We start from the raw sequence: 26,012 nt of genomic DNA, 5'->3' as shown, positions 1-26,012 counted from the left end.
TTATATATATGTTGATATACATACATACTATATTGAATACAAATAAGCTTCTTTTATATGTTTATGTACATACTTGCTACAGTTTCAACTTTCAATATTTTTTAAGAACTGTTTTGCATTTAGATGTTCGTGTTTTTTTTTGTTCAAAAATTAGTGTTTTTGAAATAAATGATTTTATTTTAGACCTGCTTCCACTTAGAATAATAGTTTAAGACAGTTAATATATTTTCAATTAACATTTATATATTTTTAAGTTGGTTTTTGGGTTTTTGCAAAGACTATGTGTGACTATAGAAAAAAATAGAAACACTTACGTCGTATCAGTATCATTCAGGAAGTACCATACTAAATTGAAAAAAGAAATTTCATCTCCTCTAACTATTTTCATAAATACAAAAATACAATACAATTTCACGTCAGAAATGTTAAATTTATCAGGCATATTGGTTGATGAGATTTTAAGAAAAAAAACGTTTTACGTCAGCTTAATTTATAATGAAAAACAAAATCATCATCTTATCTGGTATACATATAAAAAATTCACTGCGACCTAGGGTCTTTTGTTCCCTATATCCAGGAGCATACTGGTGACGTTGGAGGTGATGTGATCCCTGTCCACATAGGTGGATCCAAGGGCCGTGACCCTGCTTATACAAATTGCTAAAAAATCTAGAATCAGGTGTTTTATAGTTGGCTGTTCGAGTATAGAGCGCGACAAGGAGAAGAAATTTGTCTCGGGGGAGGTTGATCATTTCTCTAAATCTTGTTACACTCCTCCACTAATAGCGATTTGACTAAGCTGAGATTGTTTTTCGTATCGCTTGACTATTGCTGAGTACCAACTACCAGCGACACACTGGTTGCAATTGGAGATTGATTTCTGCGCACTGACTTATGGGAAAGACTTCTACTAGAAAAATATTTACTCCAATGCTTTCTGGTGTTTTCGAGCCGTCAGTATATCACTGAATAGTGCTGTCCCTCAGTAGTAGGTTGAGCGTGGAATCACGCCACTCCGCCTTACTGCCGAGAGTAACTTTAAACTTATTTCTGAAGTTTATGCTTTTCGTAACTCCGTCACTTGGAAGAAGGGCCAGTAGTGTGTCTTCCAAGACCCTCATTTGTTGAAACGGCATTACACTATCCCCCTTGTCTGAAGCCTCTGGATATTTCGCAGAGAGTATTCTCAAATTTACCTCGGGCCATTATAAATATGTCATCGGCGTACCCGTGGCACCGAATCCCATTGTTTCTGAGTAACTCAAGTATCTCATCTAATATTATACTTCATAGTAATGGGAATGGAGCCCCACCCTGTAGGCAGCCCCTCGTAGTACCAAGACGAATTCTACTACCCCCCACGATGGTTTCAGCTGTTCTAGTACGCGGTACAGCCTTTATCCATCTGCATACTGGAACCGCCACATTCCTTTTCTCCACTGTCCCCAGGCGCACATCGCAACCTCGCCATTTTCCAGCGAATTTTAGAGTTTAGCCGTAAGTTGGTAAAGAACAGTGTTAGTAGATCTACCTGCTCTGTACGCGATTTTCAGCGCCTTCGATCTTATGTAGTTGTCTACAACCTTATCCATCCCTTATAGCGTGAAGAAAGTAAGACTAGTTGGCCTGAAAGATTTAGCAAGCGAATAGTCTCTCCTCCTCCTTGAGGATAAAGCTTACCTTCGCTAATAATACCATAAGTAAGAGCTTCTGAGTTGACAACTACATATTCTTCACTTTCTAAGGACATCCAAAATTATAAAACCGAAATTTTCTAAAAATCAATGGTTAGAAAATAAGGAAAACACTGGTGATAATCGCCATAATTCTCACTTCGGTAACACATAAAGCAAATTTTTTCTTTCGTTGGAGTGGGTAGGAGTTTCGGACATTATACAACAGAAAAAAATTCGACCAGCTAAGATGACTCGACATTGGATCCAAGATCAAATTCCTTGGCAGTCAGAAACCATGGATGTTACTGATATTTTCCTATAAGAGTTGATAATTATTACTTTTTAGTTGTGGACCTTTTGCATATATTATAAAGGATGTATCTTTCCAAACAGGAAACTTAGTGTAAGAATACTTTATATTCGATAGAAGAATTATTTCAGTATTCCAGATTTACGTTTTGCTTTAGCTTTTTCTCTTCAAAAGTAAAAGAAGCACTATTTCCTCCCTTCTTCTACCCCTTTAAGCTCCATCTCTCTTTCCCTTTGTTGCTCTCGCTCTCTATCTTTGTATATGCGCATATTAGATTTATAAAATACTCTCCAAACAATATGTCTGATATAAAACTCATAAATCCCCTTATGCTTTATATTTTTTCACTCTGTACTGCACTTAAATTTAGTTTTTCATAAAATTGTTGGACGAATACAAAACAACAAACATCTCATCTAGTACATATATTTGCTTTGCTTTTGGCTTACGAGAGTACTGTTACTAATTTCTGAGACAAGCCATATACCCACTAAAGTTGACAAAAAACGCTTTGAAAACACTTATTTTTAAATTCTTATGGCAATAAAGCTTCTATAGTTAAAAACTGTCAATCACTTTTCTTTGATTTTTACAAACATAAGAGTCTTTAGATTACCTGAATTAAAAGTTTGCGCTCAGTAAAACATATTTTTTTATTAAACTAGTTTTATTTGCTTTAATTGATCATTTTTCTAAAACTGTTTCTAATATTTGCAAACTATCACTTGCTAATTGTAGCTTTTTTTGGATAATACTAACTTGTAATTAATTATTATTATTATTTTTTGTTTCGTCTGAAAATTTAGAAAGCGATTAAAATTTCAGTCTTCTTTTATATAGTATGGTACAAAAAATATAAGTAAATTTGACATTGTATTTTTTTGTTTTTTTACTTTTTTTTTAATATATTGAAGGCTTCAAAAATTCTACTTTCCATTGTGAAGTGTAACAATTTGTTTGCTGGTTACTATTACTCGCTGCAAACGGAATTGCCTATATATATTTAAATTTTAAGGAAAATGCATAGATATGTTAGTTAATATTAAATTAATTTGTTTAAATTTTTTTTCGAATTTTGAAAGTTTTTCCCTAGTCTTACAAAAGTATTTACATCTACTAATATGAGCAAAAAATAGTTAGACTTTGTTCATAACTTTTAAATTCTTAATTTAATATTTTAAATGTATGACGTTCACCTCAAAGTAATCCCTTTTGGCCCCAATACACCCATGCCGACGTTTTTCTAATCCTCGACAGAATTGTTAAAGTCAATTTCTGGAATAGCTTTCAATGCGCGTAGCGATTCATGTAATGTATGCTATTGACTCAAAACGATTTCCCCGGAGCAGTCGTTTGATTTTGCTGAGCAGTCAGAGATCACACGGGTTAATGCAATATGTGATGGTGCATTATCGTGATGCAAACGCCAAGAGTTGTCGACCCATAATATCGTTTTTTTTTTGTGAATAGCTTCGTGCTAGCGAATCATAGTATTCCTCCTTTTTCAGTTTGACTGGTCGAAAAGAATTCGGAGCACACTACACCTCGATAATCGGAAAAAACTGTCACAAAACCTTACTTTTTGGCCTGATTTTATGTGGTTTCTTCGGCTTCGGCTCACCTTTGCCAAGATATTCGGCCGCTTGATCGTTTGTTTCAGGGTTTTAAGCATAGATCCAAGACTAATCGCCAGTAATAAAACATTTCATGATATCTTTTTAGTCGAAAAGCGTTGTTTCACAGACGTTAACGTGATTGTTATTCGAAAAAAATTAATGATTTTGGAACTAATCTTTGCTTTCACATTTCTTAGGCCCAAAAAATGGTTTTCATAGATCCTTCCGATATTTCAACGATCGTCGATTCTCAGGCACCAATTCCTTTACTTTATTGTCGTGTTGAACATTAGTGGATGTTGATGGCCGTCCTGGACGTATACGTCGTCAACGCTTTCTCGACCCTTTTTGAACAATTTGTACCAATCAAAAACACTTACTTGCGACAAACAATTTTCACCGAAGGCCTTTTCTGAGACTCTGAACAATTCGGCATCAGAAATTTGACTCCACATACAAAATTTAATAGAACTTCTTTGTTAAATAATTTCTTTTATCGTAAAAATCTCCGAATGCACTTTAATGTGATATATGGCAAAGATAAAAAATAAAAATATAAAAAAATATTTGGCGAATGGGTTTTCGCGCGAAATTTATATTTAATTTATTTATTTATGTATTGGAATTTTTAGCGAAATCGCTGTAATATGTTAGTTAACTTAAAATGATCTGAAACAAACGGCCGACCGAAAATTTTTGATTCCATTCAAATATTATGTGCTTAAATTTTTTTAATTTTTTGTTATTTCATTAATGCTTTTAAGTGTTGAAGAAGGTTTAAATATTTAAATTTTTCTGAAACTGCAAAAAGAAAAAAATTAAATATAAGCGGTTATAAATTTATAATTAAATACAAAAACTGAAAATTAATAATTCCGTACAAAATTAATTACTTTAATGAAAATTTAAAATATTTTTTTAATTAAATTAATTTCTGAATATTTCTAAGGGTTTATCACTCCTAATAAAAAAAAAAATATTTAAATAATACTTTTCCAGCTATCTTAATTTAACCATAAAAATAGTTTTCTTACATTCTTAGCACTTTTAAATGATTGTATTTTTTGTTTTTCATACAAAGGTAGTATAAAGGTTTAAAAAATATTAAAAAAAAATTAATTTTCATAATTTTTAAAACTTCTGACATGATTGCCACAAATCGAACGTCTTAGAAATATATTCATAAGAATAAAGTTTACTTTGTTTTTACTTTTTAATTACGCATAAAAAAAATGTGTAGCAAAAATACGCTATAGGAAATTTATTTTAGTAAAGTTTTTTTTTTAATTTATTTTAAGAAACTTTCCCCTTAATGGTGGATCTTTTTATCCACCACTTGTCCAACCAACCCCCGAAGAAATATTTTTAAAATTTGCTTTAAAAAAAATACTTCCAAATTTTCACTTCTCCTACCATATACTTGCCTTTCTCTCTCTGTCTTTATAGTATGCTAAGCAAACACTTTTATGCTACTCCTCGCTCTTAGACTTTCTTATATTCATATTCTTATACATATTATTATAATATTTTATAAGTTTTTAAATATGTACGTACTTACATATTGAACTAATTCATTATTCTATAGCGCTCTGTACTGTACTACAACTACTACAAAACATTACTTTAAATACTATTCAAAATATTATTAAGTCATTTATTTAAAAAGCAAATATATTGATTCAAAAACCAAACAAAAAAATCATGATTTTAATAAATGAAAATTTTCAAAAATTCTTTTCTCCAAATCTATACCCCACACTTGCCAAAACTGTAACGATTCGTACCAAATTGAAACTGTTGTTCCCGTTATGAAACAAATTTGTTTTCCATTTAAATACTACTACTGTTACCCGTTAAACCGTTTACCGTTATCGTTATCGTTCACACGTTGTAACATATAAAGCCATCCATCCAAAGTCAAAGTGGTCGTCGTCCGAGCTGGATTGATCAGAGGGTCAAAATTCAGACACGCAAATTTAGCATCAAAGTTAGTCTTCACCATAATTGAGTATCACATAAATTTTTCTATTTAACTTAATTTCGAAATTTTCTTATAATGAAAATTTTAAATTTTACAAAACAAAAAAAAAATATTACTAATATCATTATTATTATTATTATTCTATTTATTATGGTTATAGATATTAGCGATTTTATTGAAAATTAATTACAATTCGCTTTTACTAATCGAATTCTGCATAAGTTGCTTATCCCAAAACACTTTTGATAATTATAAAAAATTAGCAAAGCCTTTAATTGACATAAATTTACGAAAAAAGTAGCTTTGAATTTTGTTTTTCTGAATTGGCTTGTTGTTACATAACTTTTGTTTGACATTAGCAATTTGCAAAGTAGCCAAAATTAGAACCAAAAAACTTTAGTACAACTCAGCGATTCTTAAACTAACAACAACACCTAATAGAAATCACGTTAACACCACTTAGCCTTGGGTAATTTTGCTTCTTCTTAGCAGTATAAGTTTTACGCTATAAATCTCGTCTAAGAGAAGTAAAATTATGCTTAAATTGTACAGTTGTAAATAGTTAACTGCATGTGATTTAATGTTTAAGCTATTGTACAGTGTTTTATTTTGTATTGTTTTTATTTCAAAAAGAAGAGTTTGCATGATTTTATACATTTTCACTCCTTGTCTTTGGAAATGTATTTATCAAATCGAAATATGTTAATATATGTACTTTTTATGCCAAAAGAATTAGTATTATTTAATAAAAAGTTAAGGGACGAATTGGAATCGGAACACAATTTTTAAGTAAAAGTTGTCAATGCCAAAAATATGTTTCGAAATGTTAAACATATTTGTTAGGTAAAGGAACGAAGTGGAATCGAAACATTTTTTTTTATAATTTTCTTTGTGTGTACCTAAAATATATTATACATATAAAAGGAAGTGCTATTCACACATTCAATACTTACAAATATTGTGACATAAACAATTTGAAATCGAAACACTATAAAAACAAATATTTGCTTAGGTAATTTTTTTTTAACTATCATCAACTAAAATTATAACACAGTTCAAAAATCTTTGAGTGGAACGTTAGCAAAAGTGAAAGAACGAAGTGGAATCGAAACAGATTTTTTAAATTATATATGTAAAAAAATAGTATTTCACCTATTCGAAAAATTTATATTTATCAAAATTCAGCTATTTTGTGGTAAGAACATGATGAAGTTTAAAAAAATATTGCGAAAGAAACAATATTAAATTGAAACACCCTAAACTTAAATATTTGTTATTATCACAAAAAAATTTCTTAAGCTCTCTAAGCTTAACAAAAACTTTTGTGAAGAACGTTGACAAAAATTTATGGAACGAAGTGGAAACGGAACCATTAGAATAGCCTCAAGGTGAAGCAACGAATTGGAAACGAAACATTTCCATACATTTTTTTTGTGAATCTGTATATGTGTGTGTAAAACAACTTTCGTATAAGAAATATTTATTATTAATTACAATGTGGTACGAATGAAAATTAAAACAAATTTTTCCTAAGCATAAAGAATTACAGAAAAAGCCATGAATTTGAACACTTAGTTGAAAAGCAGCGAATGTTGGTCCAAAACATAATTGCCTAAATTTGAATGCAATTAACAATTGCCTATACTTGCTTTTTATTTATACTTGTATATAGTGAGGAACGAAGTGGAATAAGAAAAGATTATTTGACTGGTAAATTTTTTTCACAAAGATGTATTTAATTTATTGCCAAATTCACCCAGACTATTTTTTATTTAAAGAGGAACGTAATGGTAATGGAACAAACAAATTTTTTTATTATAATTTTTTGGTAGCAACAATCACACATGAAAGTAAAACAATTTGTTCAGACCATGTTTTTTAAATTAAATATAGCATTAAAGGAACGAAATGGAAATGGAACAAAATATTTTTATATTTTTTTACCTAATTTTTACTGATAAAAATATTCTTTATGCTTGGAGCAATTATTAATAGACTAAGTCTAACTAACTAACTAGTCTAAGAGGAACGATTTGAAAACGAAACAAAGTAATCGGTTCAATAAAAAATATTTACTGCAATTAAGTACACCTACACCACAGAAATACATCTCATGTCTGCTTTAATAGGCAGCTAACTGATATCGACGCGCTTCTGACGCTTTACCATATCCACCTGCCATTTGCACTCAGCAAACTATTAGCATACAGCCACACATACTCATATCTGTGTATGCCATCACTGCCGTGTTTGTACTTAAGTAAGCTTCATACAAAAGCGGCTTAAATTTAATTAAAACCACACAAGCCATTTTACAAACTCGCCAGCGACGCCCACAATTAATTGCAACGATTTAATGTACTCCCGCATGGTGCCACACACACACACATACTATGAACAATGCATATGCTCACGTGTGAAGCAGCACTAAAAGCATATGAAGCTCAATATATGTACATACAACAAGAACAAGGGGCATAAACTCATATTTGCAAGCGTACTTATGCATATGCTCGACGTATGTACATATGTCTGTATGGGTGTGCTAGTGTTTTCAAGGTAAAGTGGTCAATTGATCCGGCGAAACAGACATACAACTTACTTATATGTATGTGCGAGCGGTTATATATTTGTTCATATGTGTATGTAAATGTCCGACAACCGCTAGCTCGAGGCAAGCTAAGACAAAAGGCCCATTCGCTACCACCACCACAGGCTGCAGGTGACTGCTTAAGCACACACACACACACTGTCAGTGACAGGAAATTGATGCTAATCGATTTTAAGCTGCTTGCCTTGGCATTTGCCATCACCTTAGTGCCTTTGCCGCGTGGGAAGAGCTGCTCAGCAAATATTCACAAATTAACGCGTACTAGTGGGATGCAATCTACTGTGCTGCTAATAACGGGATTACTTACATATACCTTTTTTTTGCGCAGCTTTTCTATTTCATCTGCTCACACTCTCTATCTTCTCTCCCTCTCTCTCCATCATCTGCTTTCGAGCGCCTGTTTGTGGCATTATCAGCGCTTGAGTCGCAATCTTTTAAACGTTTATGTGTGGTGGTGTGTCTACTAATCTGTCCACGGCTGTCATTTACAATTGCTGCCAGAATTTCTTTTAGATATGTCAGCGCAATTAGGCTCAACATTAGACAGCGTAGACTCGCTCATCAATTATAGATATAAGAAATCGGTTTTTATTATTTTTTTTTTTTGCATTTGCTGGCGAAAAATCTTAGAAAGAAGAAAGGAAAAAATGATATAAGCGCTTAGAATACGTTATACTCGTATGTGCATGAGAGAAATATATTACTAAAGTAAAAATAAATACCTATATTAGTATATGCCAGCAATACTGAAGGTCACTTGATTTGGCTAGCATGTGTATTTGTTGGCACTGACAGCTATAAATCTTCAATTTCTCTCTTAAATCTTTGCTGCGAAAGGTAGTGGGAAGGAAAATGTAAAAAAAAAATCAATTGAACTTTGACACAAATGTACATAGTTTTGAACAGACATATAACAGAGCCTTTGTTTGTGTAAATGTGTATATAAATATATCCAGCAGCACATTTAGCGCCTTCTAGTCTGTGTAATTGCCAAGGCAAGCCACAGGAATAACCCAATGGCCTTGTCGAGCTTCCAAGAACACAGAAAAATTATATGCTTATATACATATGTATGTATGTCTATAAGCAGCTGCAAACATGTACTTATGTATAAACAGTCCTAATTTTCTGCTCAGATATACAGCTTTTGACAGCTAATTAGAAACGCTCCCTTTATTGTAGGTGGCTGATGAGTATAATGATAAAAATTTTTGATATACCATTATTTATATTCCTAAAAGTCTTGCATTGTTCGTGTTACTCTATTTACTAATTAGTTCTCTCTGTTTTGTAGTTGTGAAGTTAAAGTTCTTTTGATTTTTTCCAAAAAAAAAAATCGTTATTTTTTCCAAAATAAATATAAGGTGAATTAAATGCGATAGCTAATTAGAAACAGTTGTTCAAATTCGTGAAGGTGTTAATTTTTATTAATAATATTACTGATTAATAGTAAGCTTGTGTTTCAAAGTTGTGGTTTAAAATATATTATTAAAGTTTCTAATCAGAAAAAGTTGTAGATGTACATCTGCCCTACTTAGTTACATTTTTGACCTTCGACCGTCTTGAAAGACGTAAAAATAAATTGTGAGTCAGATCAAATGCTCAACAACAATTGTTTTAAATGTCCTTAATCATATACAGAATTTTAAAACTATTTCCAATGTTGCACGCAAATAAAAAACCCGAAAAACTGCAAAAGAAATACACTAAAGAATTGATACTACAAGGTGCTTTCCAAAATAAACAGGACTTTTTGAATCCAGCCATCTATATGTCGACTGGTGCGTTAGAATCTGCTATCTTTATCGATTGTCCAGTGAGAATTTCATGACATTTCATTGATTGGAAGTGAAGTTATTGCGTTTTAAGTGTCAGTATGTTTGTGTTATCGGTGCGAAAATGAGCTTCGAACAAAGAGCCAATATTAAATTTTGTTTTAAAATTGGTAAAACTTTTACCGAAACGTTTCAGTTGATGAAACAAGTTTATGGCGATGATTACCTATCCCTTAGCAGAGTGCACGAGTGGTTTCAACGTTTTCAAAGTGGTCATGAGGACTTAAATAACGATTAAAATCCGTGATCACCGGAAATTCCATCGAAACTGTGCGTGAATTCATCAAAAATCAGCTTAAATCATCATCTCATCAACTCATGGAAATGGCCGAACATTTGGGCTTACGAAAGGTGTGTGCACGGTTTGTTCCGCACAAATTGACTGACGACCAAAAATTGCTCAGAATCCAACTTTCGAAGGAGGATTATCTGACCAAAAATGACATTTTAACTATTAACCACTCCCCGTATTCACCTGATGTGCCACCGTGCGACCTTTTCCGAAAAATGCATTTGTCCATGCAAGGAAAGCGTTATGCAGACGTAAAGGCCATTCAAAAGGCTTGCACCAGCATACTGGCGGCCATACCAGATAACGAGCTAAAACACTCGTTCGACATGCTTTTGAACCGTACAAAAAGCTGTATTGAAGCAGAAGAAGACTATTTTGAATAAAATAAATTGATTTTGCCGAAAAAACCATATGTTTTTTTTTTAAGTTCTGTTTACTTTGGAACGCTCCTTGTATCTCGCGAAGGGACCCAAAAAGAGTTCCACTGACATTCTCCATGAAATTCAAGTTAAATGCAATGTCCAAATATTCGAGAGAACAATTGTCCGACGTTTGGTCGAATTTGGGTGCGCCGTCAGATTCTTATAATGTAAATTCGGAATCGATGTGAAGCAATATTAAAGTAAAAGAAATATCGAACAAAATACTAACTGAGAATAAGCTAGTTTTTGTAATACCATTATTTTTTGTTGATAAAATATTTTAATTTCTAATTAATTGTCGCACTCAAATCGTTGATTCCAAATGCTTTTGTTAAAATCTTCAAAACAAAAATGATTCTGAAATAAAAGTGTACTATTAGAGTTTAAGTTTACCATAGGTTTCAATAAAATAATTGAAAATACAATAAATAAATGTGATTTATCGGAAAATCATCATTTACTTCAAAATATGTGTCGTTTCTAAGTAGCTGTCAACAGCTGTACATATCTGTGTATGTTTATAGATATGTATGTATACATGCTAGTCGACAACAAATTAGTAAAGCAAATACCAGTTATAACCGTGTACTAGTATGTATGAATTTATACATATTTGGAAAAGTGCTTTGCTATTAAAATTGCAAACGGCTTGGATTGGTGAGGATTAGATGAAACTCGTTATTACGCTATTACGGCACAGTAGCTAAGTTAAGGTGGAAATTTTAAAACATAAATATATCGGTCTGCAAAGTCTATGGCAAATATTTCTTTGAAATATAATATGAAACAAAATGGAATCGGAACAAAATATTTCCATCATTATTTTTTAGCAAAAAGGTTTTTGTATTTTTTTAAATATAATGCGGAACGAAATGGAATCGGAACAAAATATTTTATCACGTATTTAAAAAAGGCTTTTGTAACATAAAACGTAGCTAATAAAATATATGAAAGAAGCTAATTGGAAACGGAACGAAACGGAATCGGAACAAAACTTCTGAACACTATTTTTTTAGCTGAAATGCTTCTCATAGCAAAAAACTGTTGCCAGACAAAATATGGAATAAATTGGAATTAGAACAAACTATTTAAACATTTTATTTCTAAAAAAAAATCTATAAAAAGGTAATGTATAAAAGAAACGTTTTGGAAACAGAGCAAAACAATTATTATAAAAAAAAATTATGAATGAAACGAATTAAATAGCAAACAGTTAAAAAAGTATATTAATATTTTATATTCGATTCAGGCAATAAGTACTTGAAACACTTATTAACTCCTTTGATACAAATTTGATAGGTTTTCACTGCTGCAGGGCACTTTGTGCACTGAAAGTAAGCATTTCAAACTATTTTTATATTTGCCAATATTTCCTGCTATATTTCGCCATAGTATTAAATAAAATTTCAATAGGAACGATATGAATTTTTAAACATCTCTGTAACGGTATAAAGATAATGATAAACTTATGGCCATTTTTAAGTTTTAAAACTCAAATTTATTACTAATTTCTTTTCGAATATAAAGCTACAAATGAAAAAAAAAACTTTTTGAAACAATATGGAATTGGAACATTAATAATTCTTATTTTTCTACTTATCATAACACACAACTTTTGATAGTGTTATTAAGCATTAAAGAGGACTTAACATCAGAAACAATATGGAATTGGAACATAATTAGTTATTGTTTGTATACTTTTCACACAATTCAGCTGTAGAAAATTTTATTAAGCGTTAAAAAAGCTTAACTATGAATGTAGATATTAAAAAGACTAATGAAAATAAAACCATTTAAAAAGATCTGAAACGGTTTGGAACTGGAACATAAATTTAAGCAAGAAATAAAAGCAAGAAAGAAACAATGCAAATGAATCTTTAGTGCTACAGAGTGGAAATGAAAAGCAACTGTGGGTTTAGTAGTAGTACATATTTTAATTATTATTTAAAACGTATTGAAGTGATTAGAAAGAAATAGTAATTCTATAGAAACAAAACCAAAGCAGAATAGAAACGATTTGGAATAATTGGAACAAAAATAAAGGAAATGAAACGCCACGTAATGTTCTTTTTAAATAATTTAAATATACCAAATCAGAGACGGAACGTTTTGGAATTGGAACAAAAGTTATTTTATATTTACACTTTTTATTAGCAATGTCTTACATATACGTCATTTATGGTTGGCAATTATGCTGATATTTACTTTGATACAGTGTACAATTGAAACACCATAGACTGCTTCTTAGTAGTATACCATGTATTAAAGTGAAAGCAAGAAAGTAGATATTAAATAGTCAGAAAGAAAACTAAAGCAAAAAAGGAACGATTTGGGATTGGGGCAAAAATAATGAAAATGAAACGCCACAGAATGATTTGTAAATATTTTAAATGTTATCTTAACCGTATTGAAGGAAACGAAGGATGTTCCAAATATCGAAATAAAACCAATCAGAGTCGCAACATTTTGGAACTGAAACAAAATTGTTTTATTTTTACTTATTTTATTTGCAATACCTTAACTTCATGTAATTTATGGTGGGCAATTATGTCAATATTCACTTTGATACAGCGTGGAACTGGAACACCACAGATTGATTCGTAGTAGTACACCATTTAAATCGTATTGACGTGAGTTGAGCCGATGATGGAAATCATTTACCAATACTACGAGTACATTAATAAGGTTTCAGGTTGCTAATCGAATTGTGCATTATTTGCAGTTATAAAAGTTTTCCTTGTACATGATAAAAAATGGAAATTGAAATATTTGACAAATCTGAATTCATTCGCTCTATATTACTGTGCTAGAAACTTTATTTGAAGAAAAAATTACTCTAAGCAGTGCTCAAGTCTATACATATCGATATACCGTTACAGCAATTTTCGGGAAATAAATACCATCGCTGTCGCCTAAATCATATACGTATATATTATATAAACAATATATCAATATTTCCACCAAAACATCACAAACCGAATGCCCTTGATACCAAAATGATTACCCCGACATACTGAAACAGGCTACAACAATAACAGCAACGAATTTTCCATTTCGCCAAAAAACTTGGCTTGAGCAAGTAAAGTGAAGCATATCAACCACTGTGCACACAAACGGCGCCACAGTGTCGAAGCAATGATTCAGCAGCGTTGCCAACTACTCAAGCAGAGTAATCAGCAGCGGGCAACCAATAAAGTTACTGGTCCAGCGCACGTAATAAACACACATACACACACATATACATATATTTGCTTGTTTATATGTTGGTGTATGGTAGCAGCCGGCCACCCACCGTTGAGCTGCCATTAGTAGCGAAAATCAATCAGCGTAGTCATCAATTTACCTTTTGCCTGCCTCACTGTGTACACAAAAGTTGCAGTGTTTGTAGTAGTGTATGCATGTGTGTTTGAGTTTGTATAGGAAAATAGCACATCTAACAAAGATTTGGCAGCTTTACACTGCTACTTGCAATTTCACTTCCTTAGTGGCACAATACTCACATATATGTATATATATGTATGTATATGTGTTTGCGGCAGTGGGGTGATTTTAGGTATTTATGTACCGACGTTCATCAAGAAATGTTTGTGTATGTAGAAAGGTTCAACGGCTGTGGGATATACAATTCAATCAGTTTGATTTTCATTTCATAAGATTTATGAGTGGAAATTTTGAAAGTAGGCCATACAAACAGGCTGAGATACATATTTATATGTATCTGCGTGTGTGTTTTAATACTGAAAACGAGCTCAAGTCGGCCTAACAATTGACCTCTGTTATATTGAGAAACTGTGTTGGCGCAAACACATATGAATATATAAACATACATACACACATACATTCTTTGGCGCCACACTTGCCTCTGCTTTTAACTGTTCACACTCAAAACTAAAGCAATCAATTTCCACATACATATGAGCGAACCTTTTGCCCCAGCAGCCACTTGATAAATGCTTCACATATCGAACAGTGAGAGCCTGAGAGCCTTCTGGCTTACTAAAATAAGAAACGACACATTTTTGTGGAAAAACAATAAACACAAGTAGATTTCGGCTGCACCAAATCTATGACCACCCACAGGCGCTTTTGTTGTAACATAAGTAGGTCTGTATCTCGATTTTGAAAATTCTTCCTAAGCTTTACCGCTGCTTTAAATCATAATCCATGTCAAAATTCACGAGGATATCTTGTCAAATAAATAGATTTCCATAGAAGGACTTGATTTTGATCAATCAATTTGTATGGCAGCTATATGATATAGTAGTCCGATCTTAACCATTTTTTCCGAAAATTGTGGCTTGGCCTTGGACAATATTAAACGAAAAAATTTCGTGTAGAAATCTGGCCAAACAAAAATGGTCTCCATACAAAGATTTGTCTTTCACCGATCTATTTGTATGGTAGCTATATGCCATAGTGATCCGATCTTTAAAATTTTTTTGAGAAATTATAGCATTGACTCGAACAAATATGTATGTATGTATATATGACAAATAAAAAAGGTTTTTCACACAAGGATTTAATTTGTATGTGCCAATTTGTATTGCAGGTATAAGCTATAGTCGTTCGAACTGAACAATATATTCAAAAATTATAGCGCTGCCTTAGGTAATAATCTGTACCAAATTTCTTGAGGATATCATATGAAATAGCAAAATTATCTATACAAAAACTTAATTTTGATCGACCAGTTTGTGTGACTCTTGATAAGGAAGGAACATCCGTAAAATTTCCAGTCGATATCTGAAACTGAATGACAAATTCTGGTATATTCTGGTTAAAGTTATAGATCTTCAGATTATAAAATGCAAACAATGAAGCAGCAACTCAACCCTTTTCACATACATAAAAGCATTCAAAATGCTACGCCACACATAAGTGTACATATTTACATAGTATGTAAACACTTTAGTTCATTGATATGCTTGCGCTATTTCTGAGAAAATCTGTGAAAGCCAATGAATTTCAATTCATTGGGGGAAAATTAAGTTAAAAGTTATTGAAGGCAGACAGCGCTAACGACAGCTGCAGCAAAACATTTGCACACTTCCATATACAAATATCATACACATACATGTGTATGTATGTATGTACATGTGCTTATGCATATCCGGTTAGCTGTGAGGGGAACTTGTAAAATTTATGGCACTTTATCGCACCCTCAAGGCATTTAAAGGGACGCAGTTGAACGGGTTGACGGGTGTATATACTTATATGAATGTATGTATGTATGTATCAATTTCAACAAATGGCAGCTTGAAGATAAATGTAGTGAAAAGCATTGATACAAAGCAGCACAACGGTGTGTTAATTGTAGGAAACGGAAACAGATTATAAGGGAATCTTTGTAATTGATTTAAAGCAATTAATTGAAAGTGGTGGTAAAAGCAATTTATTAATACCCTTGCTAGTAGGCTGCAGATGAGCAGATGCAATTTAAGCATAGAAAAAGTGATTTAGACTATAAATAAAAGGCAGCCAGAGCATCACTCGAATCAAATCCTATGTCATGAATAGCACGATCTATCTTGACTTCTAAAGCTTGAAGAGAGTCTGGTTTATTGCTAAACACCATTGACTTTAAATACTTAACTCCACTCCAACCACCAAAACCCACTCACAGTAACAGTGACACCAACTTCATTTCGAAAGAAGTGCGGACCAATGATTCCACAAGACCACAAACAAACTGTCACTCTATGTGAAAGTAATGGTTGTTCATTAAAAATGTGTGAATCTTCTTTTCACCAGACCAGACAGTTTTGTTTATTTACCGCATAACTCAAATTAAAGTGCGTCTCGTCGGAAAATATGAGAACGGAACGTTTTGGAAATGAAACACTATACTTAAACTAGATATTAAACGGTTTAAACACTTTTAAAACTTTCATGTTAAAATTTTCTTGACATTATTGTATGAAACAAAATGGAATTGGAACTTAATTTTTGCAAAAATCTTATGCTTATACACATATACAAATTTGTCTAAAATAAAATTAAATTAAAACAAAAATTTAATAATATTATTATCCGGAACTTAATGGAAATGAAACGTTTCTTTATAAATAAATAAATTTGGAGCACAGCGTAAACTAAAAAACCGTTTAAACACTTTTAAAGCTTTAACGTTAAAATTTTCTTAACATCATTAAATGAAACAAAATGGAATTGGAACGTAAGTTTTGCAAAAATCTCACGCTTATACACATATGTCTAAAAAGATTAAAATGAAAACAAAAAATGTAATAATATTATTATGTGGAACAAAATGGAAATGAAACATTTGTATATGAATGAACTAATTTTGAGCACAGCGTAACTAAGAAACTATTTAAAAATTTAACTTAAGCTGTAGTTTTAAAAGTTTCTTAACATTATTATATGAAATAGAACGGATTTGAAACTTAATTTTTGCAAAAACTCATGTTAGAATTATATCTTAGAAATCACTTTTCCAGTCAAGTTAAGCCAATTCAAGTGCAAAAATTTAAGAATAGCATGAAACCAGTGCGAGAGGTAAACCTTTGTGCCCACAAAACAATGACAATGAAACTCACCTTCACATCTGAGCAGAAATGCATATTGTCGAAAATACTACAACGAGCACAAATGCACACATTCCCATACATACTTGCGCATATGATTGACAATGACGGCTGTTAACATATTCATATGCAATGGCATGCCAGCGGCAGCAACAGCGAGGGCGACACTTGTCACCAAGGAATTAGACAGGAGAAAAAACGTATTTTTGAATGTCATCATAAGTGAAATGAAATTCGAATTCCGAATGTTAGACGCGGTTGGCGATGAAGCATTTACAGCAACACTTATACGCACGTTAGCTGCTGCTGGTGCTACGACTCAACATGGGACTTTACGTACTCGTACATGCATAAATGCCAATGCCAGGCGCAAGCTTGTTTGCTCAACACATGCGATGGCACTCCTAGACTCCGCCTTCCCATAAACGCATGCAAATGTGTGTATTGACGCATTACGAATGCACACACAGACATCAGCACAAATACACATATCATACATGTATGTATGTCTATCTTCTATACTAATGACCTTCGCGTCCGCTCGCTGCTGACATTGCCTTTAGCTAAATCGAGTGGCAGATTTGCGCCAAAAGACACTTAAGTAGCTTAAATTATTAAAATGGAATTTAAGTTGGGCAACAAGAAATGTCAAGTAAATATTAGAAATAAATTCAGTGCAGTTATGCTTCGTGGGTAAGTGCGTATGTCTGCTTGTTAAGTATGGCAGCGTGGCAAATTGAAAATGTAATCGTGCAAAATGAAAATTGATTCAACAAAAAACGGTGGAAAATATATGTTCGTGCACTGCTTAAGTTGCTTATGAATAATTTACTGTAATTGTATAATTTATTTATTTAAAATGAGTATGACATTATCAAACAACATCTAGGCTATGAAGCAATGTTACGTATACGACGTGTATGTCCAATGTGACGTTTATTTACATTTAAATATAACAGCGAGCGTAAAAATAATTATTGATAAAGGAAAATTTTGTATTTATGAGAACACAAATCATTTTCTTGACTGACTTTCAGGCAATAAATTTCAATTACAATTTTTATAAAACTAATGTGTATTACTTTTGAAATTTTTGCGACGTAAAAATAGTAAATAAACTTAATTGCGAGTCGAGCATGTTCATAAAAAAGGTTACCTTTGGCTGTTCCAATGCGGTAATACCTTTCACAGGTGCAGTTCTTGTATAATTATAAATCGTGTTTTCTAAGCCGATAAAGAGCTCCAAGACTTAAATATTTTCAACCTTACATGCACTAGCACGTTTAGATCAGTACACATGCTGCGTCGAACTCCCAAAAGTATGCAATTATCCGCAAAATTTCAGGTTTATATTTTCAAGCTCTCAGAGAGGCATTTACACACTTCACTATTGAGGTAAGTCAAAAAAAAGTTTCGAATCCGAAATAAGTAAAATACCGATCTGTACGAAAGTTAAGTATACGCCCTGCTCCATCATGTACCGTACTAAGGTACCAAGTTACGTATACGCCCAGCCTTATACTTTATCAAGCCACGAAAAAGTTACGTATACGCCGGGTACTGCTCATGTTAAAACTAATATTTTCAAAATTTACATACGAATTTTTGTCAGCTACAATATTTCACCAAAGATTACGAATAGATAGTGCCAACTAATGCAAATAATATTAAAACTTTTGCGTAGCGACAACAAAAACAACAGAGTAAAAGTAGATTCACCACAACGATAGCAAATACTTTGTGGCCTGTGAATTACAGTGTTGAACTAAAAATGCAAGAATAAAAGAGCAAACATTTTAAGCGTTCATGCTGAATGCACTCAATTGTGAAAATTCGTATGATTTCCTCTGCATTCGTGCGGCATTCGAGTGTGAAGGATAATAATGTGGCAGCAGCAGACGTTGCAGCGAACAGCAAATGCGCTTAAGCTGGTGTCCTTCATTAGTGGACAATCAGTTAACTATATTTTAGCTATTTTAATCTTCAGCGGGATGCAGTTTACATTCTGCTACGCTGATTTCTTTTATTTATTTTGGGCGAATAGTAAAACTTTGAGAATTACCGAAATTCGGAAGTATATTTTTTTTAGTTTTTGTGGGGATTGGCAAAGTTTCGACCAAGATTAGTAGTCGTAGCTTGTCTTATTGGAAATGTAGTGATTGAAAATTGATAAGAATTAGTTTCAATTAGTGGAGTACTAACGTTAAGAAAACGAAGACGTTTATGGGGGTTTAATGAAATGTAAATTTATTAAAAAACAAATAAATAAATACAAAATATTATGAATAAAACGACTAAAAATTGTTTTACTATGATTGTTATTTATTCTTATGTAAAACATGTTTGGATTCCATTAGAATTTCTTTACGAATATTCACTCCAATTAAAATAATACAACAAACATGTTTCGATTCTACTGCAATAAAAAGGCAACACAAATAAAGTATATTCATAAAAATAATATAAAAACCAAAACATAAAAAATTATACATATATGTGTGGTATATAAAAAAAAATCGATTCTATTATAAAATTTTCCAAAATATTTATTGTAAGTAAAATAAGTAAATATTTACGAAAACAAAAATTATTTACTAAAAGGAAACATATTTCGATTTCTATAAATATTTTATAAAAATTTTCTTTTAAAAATATAAAACAAAATTATTATTAAAAAAATATTTTATTAAAAATATCTTGTTTTAATATATAGTTTTCACTTTTGAAATATTTATATTTCACTTTTCGATCTCTATTTATATATTATTAAAATTGCATATTTCAAAAAATTTAAAAAGAATGTATTATTTTAATTTTAATATAAATAAATAAAAAATAATTTATATATTTTGTTTTAATTATAATTACATTTTTTAAAGATTTTGTTTTATTTTATTATTTTTGTAATATTCCGAAAAATAATATGTTTTATTGTAAATGTAAATATATTTTTTTCATACTTTTTCAAATACTTTTTTTTTAATTTTACTTTTTTGAAATATAAAATATTTTAATTTTTAAATTGTAAATAAATAATGTAAAACGTATGTTATGCTTGCTTTATTGCTATTAATCACCTATATTCATACTCGGCATGGTCATACAGCGTTCATCAGCACTGGCATGCATTCAATCACTTTTCACCCACTTTCTAAACTCTAACTAAACAATACTAAAATCCAGAATTTTAAAATATTTAATTGAAAAAAATGGTTGAGGCGACTCAAAGTTAGTTATATAAATACGAAATTTATATCTAAATATTAGAAAATAAAATAATTTAAACAATTAAATATTTCTTAAGAAAAATAAATTAATCTTTAAATTATTCAAAACAAAAAAAAAAAAAATAAAATAAAATAAATAAATCTAAAAATAATAAATCTAAAATTTAATATGAAAAAGGAACCTTATAAAGCCTTAACTTAAAAAATAACAACTAGGAAATTTAAAAATTTAGACATATTTTTAAACAATGTAGTAAAATGTTTCGTATTGCTTGTTAGTACTTTCAAAAATACAAAGTTATTGTAGTTACATATATTAGCGCAGACGACCCATTGGACCCATTAGTTTAATATGAACCAATCTCAAGACAAACCTGTTGAAAAAAGTAAAAAAAAATCATATATAAAAGCAAAAAAATTAAGTATAAAAATACTAACTAATAAATAACCAAAAGTTGTGCCTTTAAAAAACAAGATTAATAAAAAAAAATTTATGAAATAATAAAATAATTAAAAAATGAATGATATAAATAAATTTTAAATTTAATTTTTACGAAACTGGCTAAAAAAAACTATATTATTAGGGCAAATCAAAAAAATTAGATATATTTTTTCGCTTGGTACTCTACAAATAGATTTTTTTTAATTACCTGTAGGAATGTCTCACCCAGTATGAGCTCTTAATTTTAACGCGACGGTTCTCCGCCTGACAGTTGTATATTTATTTCTTATTACCAGGCAGAAAACGTATGCCTACTTGAAAAAAATACATCGTTTCTCGATAGAGATTGCTTTAAATCGTAAAACTCATAACTGTGTTTGAAATTTACTTATTCTTAAATTTAAAATATTTTACTTTAATTTTTTTATACTCTGAACAGGTTATATTAAGTTTGCCACGAAGTTTGTAACACCCAGAAGGAAGCGTAGGAGACCCCATAAAGTATATATTTAAATGAGCATTTTCTAAAATAATAATGTAATATACGAAGAGAAAGTTCATTCAAAAACAAAAATTAAAAAAAAAGGTCCCCAAAACTCAATTTCTACAAAAGTTATGACTATTTGAAAATAAAAAAGCCTTTTTTTTTGAAAAATTCATAATTTTTTTGAAGTTGGACAAAAAATTTTGAAAAAATTCTCAAAAATTTTTTTCAAATGGTAGAAAAGGATAGATAAGTTTCAGCAAAATCTAAAGGGGTCGGGTTCAAAAGTGGTCGATTTGGTATGGAATACCCCATATATACCAGAGTACCAAGCAAAAGTAATATTTTTTTAGACCCACCCTGTAGTCTTCGTTCAAAAAAAAAAAAAACTATTTAGTAGGACATAAATTTAAAAAATATTACACCAAAAATTTAGCTAGTTACAACCTTGTCAAACAAAATACTCTGTTTCTAAATTATTCAGTAGTGTAACATATACAAGGCATTTTTTCTTTACTTTTGACTAAATCACTAACATTCTATCGCTTTATATAACATCTAAAAAAATTTACATATTTTTACGAACCATAATATTTTTTATATCACATGAGTTCAGTGAAAAAGTGTCTTAAGATTTTTATCATTTTAATAATTTTCATTTTATAAAATTTAGTTGGGTGTTTTACGTAACAAAAATTTCAAGTGTTTAGTTTTTCCAATTTTAATTAAATTTATAAGTGAAAATTAAGCCACGGAACTATTTTTTTAATTAATTAAAAAATGTGGAGAAATTTTTTTACTGTTAAATTTATGGAAAGAAAATAAAAATTTAACATGGAATTTTAGTTAGTATTTTTAAATTAATCTCAGAGCAATTGAACTAAAACTTACAACTCAAATTTTTCTTTAAAAAATTTTTTAATTTCTAATTTTTATTTTAATAAATTATTTTTTAACTGTGCAAGTAGAGAAAAAAGCACATATTTTTCTCTAGGATTCCAAAGTTTTTGTTAGCAATCCAATCAACAGACTAACTGTTAAAGAAATCGTTTAAATTTTAAAAGATTTTTAACACAATTTGTTTTAATAAAAAAATTTCAAAAACTAAAAACGTCAAAAATTATAGTGATGTTTTGGAAACCAATTTTACTTAAAACTCTAAACTAAAGTCGAGTTTAATAGTCGAAAATACTATATTTTGAAAATTTTCAAAAATTGAACAAATTTAAAAAATTAAGAAAAAAAATTTAGGTGAATAGTAAAAACGAAATTTTTTTCAAACATTAAAATAAAACACATTTTTAAGTGGAAAATTCTATATTGTAAAAATTTTCAAAGATTAAAACATAGGATAAACCAAAAAACAAAATAAAATTTTTTTCTTTAATTAAAATAAAGTCACATTGTAAAGTTAAAAATTCTATATTTTGAAATTTTTCAAAAATAAAAATACTTAATATAGGAAAAAAATAAAGGGACGTAATACAAAACAAATATATTTAAAAAATTAAGAAAATAAACTTTTAAGACACAAGTTCTATGTTTTGAAATTTTTGAAAAACCCAAAACATATCAAAAAAACAAACTTAACATATTGAGAGTTTAATAATGATTATTAAAATGCGAATAATACTTTTTCTGCGAATTTAATTTTTTTTTTCAAAACATAAAATTATATAAATTATTTTTTATCTGAAACTATTTGAATAGTTTAAAAAATTTTATATTCTTTAACTACATATTACTATTTAATTTTTTTTTTTCAAATATGTTTGACTTTTTATTTAATTTTTCAAAAAAAAAATTATTTTTATTAACATTTTATTATTAATTACTGCTTTAAACTTAAAAAAAAAATTTAAGTGCATTTTCACTGAACTCGTTTTATTTAAAAATATTTATTATATTCACTGCGCAACCATTTTCAAAGAAAATTAATTCTTTTTTTCTCAAAGTAATTGTTATAAATAATTTTGATATCACAATTAATTTTTTTATGAAATTTCATATGTCACAAAACGTCATTTACTGCATTTTGTATAAACGATTAATATTCTTTATAAATATAAATACAAATTTCATACATTTATAACAAAATTTTGCCAAAATTAACCAAATTAAGATCCTTTTGTAAATTTATTAAAAACCATATTTAAATTAAATACTTACTAATATAAATATATATATATATTTATCACAAAGTTATATTTAAAATTTAATAATACCGTAAAATATTTCAAAATAACAGTTACTAATAAATTTGTATTCTCATTTACACCTCTTCTCCCTTAACCAACAATAAATTACCCACCTCCAAAAATACTCCCAACCCACCACTTTGTAACGAACGCAATGTTGCCACTAAAAAAAAAACACTTTCCAAAATACCCAACACACATACACACACACACAAACAATCAAAAAATAACACTTATAAAATAAAAACAACAACAACAAAATCACACACCAAATTGAAACTGCAAAATTTAGGCCAATGAAATTGAAGATGAGCCGGAACCACTGAGCATGGCATGGCCCGATACTGCCCGCAAACGTCTCACCTACATAATGGTGGCACCACTGCTAATACCCATGTGGCTGACGTTGCCCGATACGCGTACACCGCGCGGCAAGAAATACTACCCGGTCACGTTCATGGGCTCAATACTATGGATTGCTGCCTTCTCATATCTGATGGTGTGGTGGGCGAACGTAGCCGGCGATACGGCACGCATACCACCCGAGGTGAGTAGTTGTAAACACACATATACATAGATGTGTTCATATGTATGTGTAATGTGGGTCATTCTTTATATCTTTACATAATTCTACTTTTTTTAGTCTTATCTTCATACATCATCTCATTGCTTTTTAATATTTGCTAACTGTTTTTTTTTCCTATACCCCACTCACTCACTGCGCTACATACATAGGTTATGGGTTTGACCTTCCTTGCCGCTGGCACATCAATACCCGATTTGATAACGTCGGTGATTGTGGCGCGTAAGGGATTCGGTGATATGGCGGTTTCCAGTTCAGTGGGTAGCAATATTTTCGACGTCACTGTTGGGTAAGTAACATTTCAAATTACCTTTCTTGTTATAAATATATAAGTGATTTTAGTGAATTATGCTTAGTAAATATCAATAGATGTGGCAAGTATTTTTTTCTGACTCTAATTATTGTACTTCAATGCTGAGTCAGGATGAGGTCTATATGTATTTCGCTAGTGGCTCAGCATGAGATCAGCATTTCTGAAGATGTAGAAATGAAGCTTCTGCCTTTGAATAGTATTCATTTAAGTTTTTTTGTTGTAGGAGCGTATAAACTTTTCCAACATAATACTAAGGAATTCTGTGGATGGTCAATATTCCATTGCAAAAAAAATTCGGCAGAGTTCCGTCTGTTGTTGTAAACTAATCTTTTTAATCTAGTTTTTATTTGATTACAGCTTTGTCTACTTTATACAGTCACTGATGGGTAAAATCGTTAAAAAATTCTCTGATGTTAGAACTCAAAGAAGAGCTCAAGAAAATTATCAAAATGAGAGCTCAATCCTCTAAGAAGAGCTCAGAAAAAGTAAACAAGAAAGGTGATAGAGAGAAGAGGTCGATAGAATTTTTTGAACAAATAACAGAACTGCTTTCATCAACTAACAGCGAAGGACCTTGGGTTCAGTTTAAATGTACAATACACTCATATAAGGTGAAATTTCAAATTTTTAAGTTCAAATCGGTCAATCGAAAAGACTCAGCCATTGGGTTAGAAGAACATATTTATTTTTAAGCGAAAATTGGCAACAATGGAAAGAATTTATAAACTTAAAGAGATTTTTACAAACATTTTTGTTCGAAGTTTAGGTGCTTAGAAAACACCTTTGCAAAAGGTTTGACCTTGGAATGAACTTTCGTAAATTTTAAGAGCTGTTTTAATGCAAGCACAGTCCCACCGCAATTTTAGGCGACAGCAGGGATTACAAATTTTCTATCAAAACTAATCAATTTCGGATAAAAAAATGAAAATGTTTTGTTGTTTCCGAATAGGGAATCTTCGTAAAATACTGCCAATATTAAATGACAGCATGTACAACTCACATTGCCCGCTATAGATACGTCTCCTTCAGGACCACGTCCAGACAGTAATATGTAACTATACTGGACTTTAAGTTTTGGAATTTTTATGGTGAAAAGACCTTCTTTGAATAAATTGTACGAATCAAAAATACTTGATCGCGACAAATAAGGGCCTTTTCCAACAGCAGTGAACTCCGAGGGCTTACGACTCCTCGTGGTATCAGATTTAAATCTGCGGTCAGACCTTGTAGCTTTTGCCTGTTGAAAAGCCATCTAACTCTATGACTGCTAACATTTGTCGCTAGAACTTCAAATGTCTTTTCATTAAAAGGAATCGCATTCAAAATCTATAATATTAGTTCAAGCTGAGTATTACAGCACTATTTCTGACAAGGCTATGCTTCATTTCATATTTCAAGAACATAGTGCATATTGGATTTTAGTCGCCTTTTACGACAGACATGCCTTACCCCGGGCAAATTCTACCACTGCTCTTGG

The 26,012-nt window shown here is 30.7% G+C and overlaps 1 protein-coding gene across 12 annotated transcripts in view; it reads left to right on the top strand.

Annotated features, from left to right (window-relative positions):
• Nucleotides 1-26,012, top strand: part of LOC105223378 (sodium/potassium/calcium exchanger Nckx30C) — a 321,392-nt gene that overhangs the window by 265,846 nt on the left and 29,534 nt on the right. For 9 of the 12 annotated variants that reach the window (XM_011201095.4, XM_049452184.1, XM_049452162.1 and 6 more), the window contains exons 7-9: nt 5,506-5,589; nt 23,932-24,186; nt 24,375-24,511. In XM_011201095.4, the coding sequence (XP_011199397.4) occupies nt 5,506-5,589; nt 23,932-24,186; nt 24,375-24,511 (476 nt within the window). The remainder of the gene's footprint in view (nt 1-5,505; nt 5,590-23,931; nt 24,187-24,374; nt 24,512-26,012) is intronic. The other 3 variants (XM_049452180.1, XM_049452164.1, XM_049452163.1) reach the window with 1 other exon arrangement.

Source organism: Bactrocera dorsalis, chromosome 1 (genome assembly GCF_023373825.1).
Source record: "Bactrocera dorsalis isolate Fly_Bdor chromosome 1, ASM2337382v1, whole genome shotgun sequence".
Taxonomy (NCBI): Eukaryota; Metazoa; Arthropoda; class Insecta; order Diptera; family Tephritidae; genus Bactrocera; species Bactrocera dorsalis.
The sequence above is the reverse complement of the archived record's forward strand: the minus strand, read 5'-3'. Positions and strand labels throughout refer to the sequence as shown.